General features: G+C 44.0%; 1 protein-coding gene across 6 annotated transcripts in view; it reads right to left on the bottom strand.

The window, feature by feature from the left end:
- Positions 1-11,501, bottom strand: part of LOC118395521 (double C2-like domain-containing protein beta) — a 75,841-nt gene that overhangs the window by 19,726 nt on the left and 44,614 nt on the right. For 3 of the 6 annotated variants that reach the window (XM_052464461.1, XM_052464465.1, XM_052464462.1), the window contains exons 9-10: positions 10,187-10,268; positions 9,360-9,456 (exon numbers count right to left, since the gene is read on the bottom strand). In XM_052464461.1, coding sequence (XP_052320421.1) covers positions 9,360-9,456; positions 10,187-10,268 — 179 coding nt within the window. Of the gene's footprint in view, positions 1-3,965; positions 6,626-9,359; positions 9,457-10,186; positions 10,269-11,501 lie in introns of those variants that run through there. The other 3 variants (XM_052464464.1, XM_052464463.1, XM_052464466.1) reach the window with 3 other exon arrangements.

Below are 11,501 nucleotides of genomic sequence, written 5' to 3'. Positions count from 1 at the left end.
CCTGGGGCGGCCTGTCAGGAAGTCCAGGACCCAGTTGCAAAGAGCGGGGTTCAGACCCAGGGTCTCGAGGTTAATGACGAGTTTGGAGGGTATTATGGTGTTAAATCCTGAACTGTAGTCGGTGAACAGCATTCTTACATAGGTATTCCTCTTGTCCAGATGGGTTAGGGCAGTGTGCAATGTGGTTGCGATTGTGTCGTCTGTGGACCTATTGGGGTGGTAAGCAAATTGGAGTCGGTCTAGGGTGACATGTAGGTTGGAGGTGATATGATCCTTGACTAGTCTCTCAAAGCACTTCATGATGACGGAGGTGAGTGCTACGGGGCGATAGTCATTTATTTATCTCAGTTTCCTTAGCTTTCTTGGGGACAGGAACAATGGTGGCCCTCTAGAAGCATGTGGGAACAGCAGACTGGGATAAGGATTGATTGAAATTGTCCGTAAACACACCCACCAGCTGGTATGCGCATGCTCTGAGGACGAGGCTAGGGATGTCGTCTGGGCCGGCAGCCTTGCGAGGGTTAACATGTTTAAATGTTTTACTCACGTTGGCTGCGGTGAAGGAGAGCCCACAGGTTTTGATAGCGGGCCGTGTCAGTGGCACTGTATTGTCCTCAAAGCGAGCAAAGAAGTTGTTTAGTTTGTCTGGGAGCAAGACATCGTGGTCCTTGACGGGGTTGGTTTTCTTTTTGTAGTCCGTGATTGACTGTAGACCCTGACACATACCTCTCGTGTCTGAGCTGTTGAATTGCGACTCTACTTTGTCTCTATAATGACGCTTAGCTTGTTTGATTGCCTTGTGGAGGGAATAGCTACGCTGTTTGTCTTCGGTCGTGTTTCCAATCTCCTTGCCCTGATTAAAAGCAGTGGTTCGCACTTTCAGTTTTGCGCGAATGCTGCCATCAATCCACTGTTTCTGGTTGGGGAAGATTTTGATAATCGCTGTGGGTACAACATCACCGAGGCACTTGCTAATAGACACGCTCAACGAATCAGCGTATTCATCAATGTTGTTGTCCGACCCTATGTGGAACATATCCCAGTGTACAAGATCGAAGCAATCTTGAAGCGTGGAATCGGATTGGTCGGACCAGCGCTGAACAGACCTGAGCAGGGGCGGTTCCTGTTTTAGTGTCTGTCTATAGGCTGGGAGCAACAAAATGGAGTCGTGGTCAGGGGGAGGGTGGGAGGGTGTTATATGCATCGCTGAAGTTAGAATAACAATGATCCAGGGTTTTGCCAGCCTGGGTCGCGCATTTGATATGCTGATAAAATTGAGGGAAAATTGAGGGAGCCTTGTTTTCAGATTAGCCTTGTTAAAATCCCCAGCTACAATAAATGCAACCTCAGGATATGTGGTTTCCAGTTTACATAGAGTCCAATGAAGTACTTTCAGGGCCGTCGATGTGTCTGCTTGGGGGGATATACACGACTGTGATTATAATCAAAGAGAATTCTCTTGGTAGATAATGCGGTCGGCATTTGATTGTAAGGAATTCTAGGTCAGGTGAACAAAAGGACTTCAGTTCCTGTATGTTGTTATGATCACACCAAGTCTTGTTAATCATAATCACAGTATGACTTAATTGAGAGATTGTGCTTTTTGACGATACTGTACGGTTAATCATCAGTACGTTTCATCATATCATAGAAATCGATACAGACTCATTATAATGACATGTTCATTGTAACTTCGTAGAATGACAATCAAAGTGTTTTAATATACATGCTTGCGAGGGCTCGCTGTAGGTTGTCACAAAATGCATGACCTATCAAGGAATAAAAGGTAACATCTCTCCACGTGGTATGGAAATCTTTTTTGGACAAACGTGCCATTTAAATCACTCTTCTGTCCAACAACATACATATACACAGTAAGCCACTCAAAGGGGTTCAGTTTATTTTGAGAAGTAGTTCCACAAAGTCACCACAGAATGGCAATCACACCGTATGTTCCACATAGAGATTGACAGTACAGGATGTCCGTGAGTACACAGGGATGCTGTAACAATAGTCCTTCCCCTCCACCCTGTCTCTCCATTCCATTAATGTCATTAAAGGAAGACAATGTCAATATCTATGACGATAAAGGTTTTAAAGCAACGGCAGAACCGAGAAAAGCATCAAATTGAGCAAGTTACCCTGAATAATCCCTTATTTTTTTCTTACAAACAGTAAATTACCAACCAACGAGTACACGGCAGCGATGATAGCTGTAACAGATTTGATTGATGATACCATGTCAAAGATATCAACCATAAAGAAATTGGCATTGATCAATGTTAGTTACAATGTTAGTTACATATGCATATATATGACAATCGTTACACATGCATTTCTTTATTAAAATGTTAAGATGCATACGTTTTTTTGTTGTCACATGATGAACAAAGTCAAGTTCGCTAGACCGACAACATATCAAAATAAAAGGCAGAGATAGAGAGAATCTGAGTGAAAATAAACCACCAGATCACCTGAACAAGAGAAGAAACATCTCCCGCTGTTACATCAGAACTTCAAGCCTGGCTTCCCATGATGAGGAATATCCCGGAGAGGGAAGTACATACATACGAAGTAACTTGTGGAATAGACACCGGCTGGAATGCGGTTTTAACCAATCATCTTTCAGGATTAGACCCGACCGTTGTATACATATGCAGTATTACATACATAAAAAACCTTGAATGCATCTTTGACAACATATCACATAGTGACATCGGAGATGTTTATCATTTGATTATTCATTTCACTGTTGTTGCTGTGCGTGGAGAGGCTTCCCGTGTCGTCAATGGTGTGCATAGAGAAGAACAGATTCCGCCCTCTCCACTCCAACGCCATCTTTGTCAAGGTCAATCAGCGTACGATCTTGGTGACCGTGAAAGACTAGACTTAGACGAGGTCAACTTCTCCCTCGTCGTTTCAGAGTTCAGTCCCTAGCTTTGACGATCCATGATCCATGTCACAGTCCCTCTATATTTGACCCCTAGCCATGCTGAATCGTCGTTGTTTTTTTGCTATCCATGGTGACGCCTTCATTCACACCTTTGTCCAAGTACAGAATAACGAACACAGAGATCCCAGACAACGATTAGAAAGTAAGAAAAAGTCCAGGAGACTGTTGACTGACTGAGATGTCTAATTCACACTACAGGGCCGACCCAAACCATACTGTGCTGGCCAGGATATTTTATTTTCACATGGTCATTTTTTCATTCCAGCAACTACAGTAGATGGGTAACCAGGCCAGTGTGATACAGCTTGGCTTGACTTGGCTATGTTTGTCTCAGTAGTGTGAAAAGGGTAATAGTGTGCTTTAGTGGGCTTTAGGGGCCACAGGGTTGGGCCTCTGTCCTTAATGTGGTCTGTCTCTGGTGAAGGAATCCATGGTGAGAAGTCACTGTCTACTTTATGCCAGTGTTTTTGTTGTTGTTGCGAGGGATGGTGGGGGAGTGAGGTGTCCATGAGAGTGTTTAGATTCAATGCATGAACACACACACACAGAAATGTACACAATGCACACACGCTTGCAAGCATGCACACACACACACACACACGTCTTGTCAGTATCCTTTGATCCTGCATGCAGAACAGTCCATGATTGTCCACACAGTCCAGTGGTAGAGCTTCAGGGAGGGATTGTTGCCATGCTGAGTATAATTCATCACAGCCAATCTCTCTTTCATCCAGGGAAATCTCTGCTGTCCATCCCTGCAAGTCTGGCATCCCATGGTAGTCTTTTAAGCTCTATGGGCAGTTCTCTCTCATAAAAACAACCTGGGTAGTCTCTCTCGCATAGTTCCCTAAACAAACCCTAACTCCTAGACCTAGACACTGCTTGATATGCTCGACTTAGACATGAATAGATGAGTAAAGTGATACAATCTCAAATTAACCTATTAATTTTGCTACAATTGGAGTTTTTGCCATATTTCTTACACTAATAGTTTTTTTCATCTCCAGGATGGAATATTTGAATGTTATGAAATGAAATTGAAAAAATTCTGGCATTTATAAATAAAATCTGAGTGTAAGGGCACCCCGAAAAGAAGGAGGAAACTCTCTACGTCCTCGAGAGCTACTGGGATGTGCATGCCTTTGTTCCAGCACGAACACACCCGATGACACTTATTGTCGTCGAGACTGCATTAGGCTGGAGCTGGAGCAAAAGCCTGCACACCCAGTAGTTAGTATTTGATAACCCCTGATAACCACTCTTTAGACTAGGGGGCTATAGTTTGTTTGAGACTGCCGCAGAAATCTCTCTGTGTAGCTTTCAAGTCACTCAAAGTCAAAGGTCAAAGGGCACAGAGCAGGGTTTAGAAAATAATCCAGACGGATGGTTATCTTGTGTGACTGTCACCAAGGGAAAAAAAAAGTGACTCACTTGACTGCCAGCCATACTTTTGCACATGTGACAGGACATCAGTTTGTTAGACCAGGGAGACATCCAGGGAACATAGGAGTGAGTGTCGTACTGTAGGAGTGAGTCTTGTCTCTTTTTTTCAGTCTTTCTTCACAGCTCCATGCTTTGGGGTTCATGGATGGAGACATTTGGAGACACGCTTACAGACAAACACACAAAAACACACGTGCACACACATATTTGTATGCAAAATGTATGCACACACGAACACTCGCTCACACACAAAGACAAATACACACAGGAGGATAAGGGGAGGTACAGACACCCACTGTCATCACCTACAGACATCGGACAAGTACACAGAGACAGACCGTCAGATGGATCCTTTTGTGCTTTAACGTCATGGTGTGCCAGTTTGCATCAGAGCGACAACCACCATTATAAAAATCTATAGCAGGTGACTTACCCAACTTGTCCTCGTCATTTGGGTACTTTGTATAGTAAATCAGGGATGCAGAGGAGGGTAAACACATGCTAACACTGTTAACGCACTTTGGTGAATACTGTTTTCACACCTATTACGCTAAATTAGCGCTGTTAGCACTATTAGGGCTGTTAGTACTGTTAGCGCTGCTGTTAGTACTGTTAGAACTGTTAGTACTGGTACCATTATTTGTACTGTTAGCACTATTAGGGCTGTTAGTACTGTTAGCGCTGTTGGTACTGGTACCATTGTTAGTACTGTTAGCACTGGTACCATTGTTAGTACTGTTAGCATTGTTAGCGCTGTTGGTATTGTTAGCGTAGATAATGCTCGAATTGAGTCATGGATAACAACACATGTGGAGTGTGTCTGAAAGTGGACGTGGCGAAAGAAGTGGGTTGATCAACACAAGTGGGTATATGGAAAGCAAATCATTAAATTGGGCAGATTTGTTGCTGCTAAAGACCATTTTGCGTGGCTGACTGGGCTGCACGAGGAGTGTGTATGAATGACTAATGTGCCGTTGTTGTTGTATGGAGGTGTCTGCCAACCTGAGGTGCTTCCCACTGGGCAGCCGTGTTGCTAGCAGTAGCTAAAGTGGCAATTTTTTTCCCTCCCATTATTTTATTTCAAGTGGGATAGCAGTCTACACAATAAATAACTAATATTGATAACTATCTAGATGTCACCTTGATACAACCTACTCGATAGGAACGGCATGAACGGCAACAATACCGGGTCTGTCGCTTCCGCTTGCTAAGCACTTTTGTCCCGCAACGGCGTGTGAAGTAGCTACCTAGTGTAGTCGGCATCAGGGTGACAGTCACATCATTAGTACTTTTAATAAAAAATTCTAAGTTGTCAGTTTTATTCACTAAAAATATAAAATTATTTGTAGCAGTGAAATACCATTTGAGCTCATCTTCTGGCTTCAAAACTGAAGTCCAAACACTTGCGGTATGGTAGTTGCATGGTAAGAAACTAAAAACAACACCGCTCAGTCAAAACCGTCTAACCAATAAGAGAGAGCTGATGTTACACCCATCGCTGTTGATCCACCGACTTTATTCGCCGCAGCCACTTTCAGAGACACGCCAAGTATGCAGTTTCCCATACTTCCTAGAACTGTTATAGCAGTTAGCATTAGCGTTGCAAGACGCCAGTCATCTCAACCGGACGTTCGGCACCTTTTTCAACTGCATCCCGAGTAGAAACAACCTGGTGACTACAACGTTCGTAACAAGACCTTGTTGGGCAAAGGTGCTTACAGACTGTTCCAGTATTGTAGTTACAGTGCAGGTAAGAGATTCTACACTATTAATGTGTACATCTGAATGACTGAAATGCAAGTGACTTCACAATATTGAGGGCTAAGGTCAAATTTGTTCGCACCTTCACATTAAACATTTCAATGAGGGACATTTTCACAAATGTGCTTACTTAGTAAAAAGCTACATTGGGATAATTAGCTACTATTGTGATTTTGTATTATAATTAATATTATTATTATATCATCATTATCCGTGTCATTATTGCATGTTTTATCACTTATTACTTTATTACATTATTATTGATTTATTTCTTCACCATTCACTGATTATCATTTAATAATTGCGATAAAGTGTGTGTGTATGTCAGTCACTGCGGGGGGGCCTCCGGAGGGGCTCCTTGCTGCGTGAGCGTGTGCCAGTACTCAACTTTCTTGCCGATGTGTTTGAGACACTCAAACCAATGTTTCAGCCTCACTCCCTTGGCATTTATGCCCAGTTCAACTCCGCCTGTGAGAGAGGGAGGGAGAAGGTGGAAGGGAGAGAGAGACAGACAGACAGAGAGAGAGAGAGGTAAAAATAGAAACAAAGGGAGAGGAAGAAGGAGAGAAGAGAAAGAGAAAGGAAATCTTTAGTCAGGTAGGTGAGTCATCAAGAAAAACATATATTTTACATGAACAACCTAGCGACAGACAGACATTCAGACAGACCCAAAGAGAATCACACAGAGAGACTGTGATTGCATAGTTGATGGAGTGTGAAGTTTTTAACACAGTATTTAACAGAAGCCGGCTTTCACAACTCCTCAAACACACTCAATAGCTCATGTGTGGCCCCACTAAGCCTTGGTATTAAACTCAGATATAGTGTGAGGTATGGGGCAGGTTAATACTGTTCTCTTACATAACTCACACTCCCTCGGAACCAGACATACACACATCAACACACAGTCCTCACAAGTACAGTAACACAAACACACACAGATCCCACTGGGCACAGACGTTAATTCAACATCTATTACACGTTGGTTCAACGTAATTTCATTGAAATAATGTGGAAACGACGTTGATTCAACCAGCGTGTGCCCAGCAGGATGTGTGTAATTGTATGTGCGCAAACACACCTCGCGCCCGAGTTTCAGAGAGCAAGTGTGTTTGGATAGTCGTCTCACGTACCTTCCTAATGACCCCTTCTCATTTTTGCCACCAACGAACACTGACACACACACACAGTGGTACACACACCTGACCTGTTTGCCCAGTTTGTCTAGGCCCCCCTAATGACCTTCTATACCATACTTCATGAGCCCGGAGGGGTGTGGGTGACAAATGGAGGGCGATTGTGTGACCCGGCGTGATGGATGAGGGAGAACCTGATGGGGGCCGTTCCACTCCCTTTCTCTTTTCCTCCTCTTCTATTCCTCCCCTTCTCCTCCTTCCTCCACACCTCTGTCTTTGTGCAAAATGAGAGGTCCAGTCCACCCATCAATTGCTCTTACAAATCAGGGGGGACACTGCTACTCTCTCTCCGTCTCTCCTCCTCTCTGCCTTCCATAATTACTCTATTTCTTTTTCATTTTTCTGTCCCTGGCTTCTCATCTTCTTCCTCCATCATTCTTCCTGGCCTTTACAGAGAGTATTTGACAGCACATTTGCTTCTCCCTCTGCTCTATCCGTCTTTTTCCTCTCGGTCACTCCCCACATTCTCTTCCCCATCTTCCTCCCGTCACTCTGTCTCTCTCTCTGTCTCTCACTCTGTCTCTCCCAGTATCACAGTCATTTTCCGCAGTGATAACAGATCTAGGCCATCGTGTATGTTGGCCATTACACCATAACGATAACAGTCATGGGAGAGGTTAGCCAGAGCAGTGTGTTAGAGCGATGGCCTTTTTCCCCTTCTCTTCTGGCGCGGGTAATAACTCACAAACGTTATGTCCGCAGCTTGAGAGAGAGAAAGAGAGATGTAGGGAGAGAGAGAAAGCGGGAGAGAGAGGGGGGAGAGAGAGAGAGAGAGAGAGAGAGAGAGAGAGAGAGAGAGAGAGAGAGAGAGAGAGAGAGAGAGAGAGAGAGAATGAAGGAGAGTGAGTCTGTGTGAAAGAGAGAGTGAGAGATAAAGAGATAAATAGAAAGGGTGAGTTGGAGAAAGAGAGAGAGAGAGCAAGGGAGAGAGAGCGAGGGCACTAGAGAGACAGTCGGAAAGAGAGAGAGAGACTCAGCCTGCTACAGGGAACCTCCAGATTGGAGTAAAACACATTGATCTCAAGGCCTTCCAGCTCCCTGGGAGACAATCCATTCTGCCCCAGCTGCCTCCCCACCGGTTCTCCCTGCCTCATAAAGCAGTGTGAATCTGACGTGTCACCCCGTTGAGGGATTGAGGACAACTTTCTGTCGCTCTCCTTTTCATTTCCCAATGCTCTTGCTTCTTCACAAACGGCCCCCGCAGTCCTTTCCCTCTTTTCTGCTCATTTTCATTTCATTCCCCTTTTCAGTTATTACATCTTTTCACTATTTATTCTCCTCCTTTCACTCCCTCCCTCTCTTTTACCTATGATGTCATCGCTCCCTCCCTCTCTTTTACCTATGACGTCATCGCTCCCTCCCTCTCTTTTACCTATGATGTCATCGCTCCCTCCCTCTCTTTTACCTATGACGTCATCGCTCCCTCCCTCTCTTTTACCTATGATGTCATCGCTCCCTCCCTCTCTTTTACCTATGATGTCATCGCTCCCTCCCTCTCTTTTACCTATGACGTCATCGCTCCCTCCCTCTCTTTTACCTATGACGTCATCGCTCCCTCCCTCTCTTTTACCTATGATGTCATCGCTCCCTCCCTCTCTTTTACCTATGACGTCATCGCTCCCTCCCTCTCTTTTACCTATGACGTCATCGCTCCCTCCCTCTCTTTTACCTATGACGTCATCGCTCCCTCCCTCTCTTTTACCTATGACGTCTTCACTCCCTCCCTCTCTTTTACCTATGATGCCATCGCTCCCTCCCTCTCTTTTACCTATGACGTCATCGCTCCCTCCCTCTCTTTTACCTATGACGTCATCGCTCCCTCCCTCTCTTTTACCTATGACGTCTTCGCTCCCTCCCTCTCTTTTACCTATGACGTCATTGCTCATCACACTGCGGCCCGCGTTGCTTTCCTCCTCGCACCCACAAATTCTATTACATTATTTTCTGTAGATATATTTCTCTCTCGCTAACTCTCCTCCTTTCCCTCACTTCCCCTTGAGACTTACCTATGAAGTCGTTGCTCATCCCCAGATCGTAGTCCCATACGGAGATCTCCAGTGTTTTCTTCGCCAGCTGGTCGTGCGGAACTTCATACACAAACTCCTGTAATGAACAGAGGTAGAGAGAGAGAAAGGTATTCATGTACTGACACTTAGCGGAAAGTCATTCAGATGATGTTTAATATTGAATGTGAAACATGCATTGACTTAAATTCACGTTGATGGTATGGTAGGTAGTTAAGTAGTATTGAAGGAGATGGAAAATGTATTCAGATGATGGTACTGGAATCAAATTATGGATTTAAATGCATGGGAAAATATTCTAACACAAATGCATGAGGATGGGTAAGCTATAGCTCTCCATCACTTCCAAGGGCATAGAATTCAACTTCAACAAACAACATTAATATGATATATTATATATCTTGCTCATCTGGTTTCTAAATGTGAGTCAGAGAAATGGGTTACCAGGTACAGATGTAGGATCTTAATTTGATCACCCTTTTGTTGCTGAGGATTTTCCTGCAAACGTGTAGTTTTAAAAATGCTTCTAAAGTTTGTGATTTCCACTTTTGAAATGTCACAATTGATTTGCCCTAACGAACAATGTATCAACCCATACAAAAATGTTCATGAATTATAATCCACCAAATAATTCACGTTTATTGTTGCTAAGGATTATTTTCCTGCAGTAGCAAACGGCCAAAATTAAGAACCTACATCTTTATGTGTTTATGGGAAGAATGATAGATATTGCTTCACTGGAAGTTTGCCAGGTATTGGTTTATGTATTAGGGAGAGTGATTTGTAGTGCTCGGAGCGGGTGGAAGTACCTCATTAAACTCGGGATTGAGCGTTTTCTTCTTCACTGTGGTTTTGTACTTGGACTTTTTCCCCATATCAGGCTGCAGCACACTGGGAGAGAGGGGGAGAAAAGAGCGAGGGAGATATAGAGAGAAAGGGAAGGAGGGGATGAGAGTGTGAAAGAGAATGAGGCATAGTAAGAGAGTCAGAGGGCAAGGGAGAGCACAGAGGAGAAAGAGAGCAAGCAAAAGCGAGATCGAGAGGGAGAGAGATATGAAGGGAGAGCAGGAGAATGAGGAAAATATGGAATCTTAATTGGACACAGTTGACACAGCATGACGACTGAAAATGCAGCTTTTCCCCTATATTTCTGACACAGGTCTTTTATTGTTTCTGAAACATCAAACAAATGATCTTCCATTAAGTCTTCGGTCCCAGCATAACATTAAACCCCACCGGAACAAGGGAGGAAATTAGAACAAAGAGAGACAGTGAGAGAAAGAAAAGAGAAAAAAATTCAGAGCCGAAAACTTTCATTTAATTTTTTCGGGGAGAGGGCGAGAGAAATCGGTGATGAGAGAGTCAGAGACTCAAAAGCTCAAGCCAAGAGGGGGACAGACGGCTTCCCAGAAGGCCATTGGTTTTTATTGGAGAAGTCATCAGCATAAATTCAAGCAGCGAAGTCATGATGTTCTAGCGGGGGAGAGATATCTCACTCTCCAACGCCACCCACCTTCAGCACAACGTCAATAACACGTACTCAATGACAAGCCAACAGATGTGCTGCTAGGGTTGGGGTTTGTTCACATCAACAAGACAGGCGGGAGGGAGAGAGGGATGAGAAAGAGAAAGAGGTCGTAGCAGAGAGTTCTCAACCAACCCAGTGAAAGAAAGAAACAAATTGGATTTGTTGGAAAAGAGGGAGAGAGGGTGGTTTATTGAAAGAAAGATATAGAACGATGGAAGAGGACTGGCCACCCCTCGGAGCCTGGTTCCTCTCTAGGTTTCCTCCTAGGTTCCTGCCTTTTTTGGTGAGTTTTTCCTAGCCACTGTGCTTCTTCATCTGCATTGCTTGCTCTTTGGGTTTTGTCGGCTGAGTATCTGTACAAGCACTTTGTGACAACCTTTGATGTAAAAAAGGACTTCATAAAACAAATTGGAATTTGATTGATTGAGATAGAGAAAGAGAGTCCTCGACCAACGCAGTGAAAGAGAGAAAGAAATTGGGTTCGAGAAAATACAAGCTAGGAGAAAAATGAAGGCAGAGAGGGATGGAGGGAGAGAGACAGAAGAGTGAAAAAAACGAGAAAAACAGCCGATTTCACACAGAGATAGAGGATAGAA

The sequence above is a fragment of the Oncorhynchus keta genome, chromosome 16 (assembly GCF_023373465.1).
Source record: "Oncorhynchus keta strain PuntledgeMale-10-30-2019 chromosome 16, Oket_V2, whole genome shotgun sequence".
Lineage (NCBI taxonomy): Eukaryota > Metazoa > Chordata > Actinopteri > Salmoniformes > Salmonidae > Oncorhynchus > Oncorhynchus keta.
The sequence above is the reverse complement of the archived record's forward strand: the minus strand, read 5'-3'. Positions and strand labels throughout refer to the sequence as shown.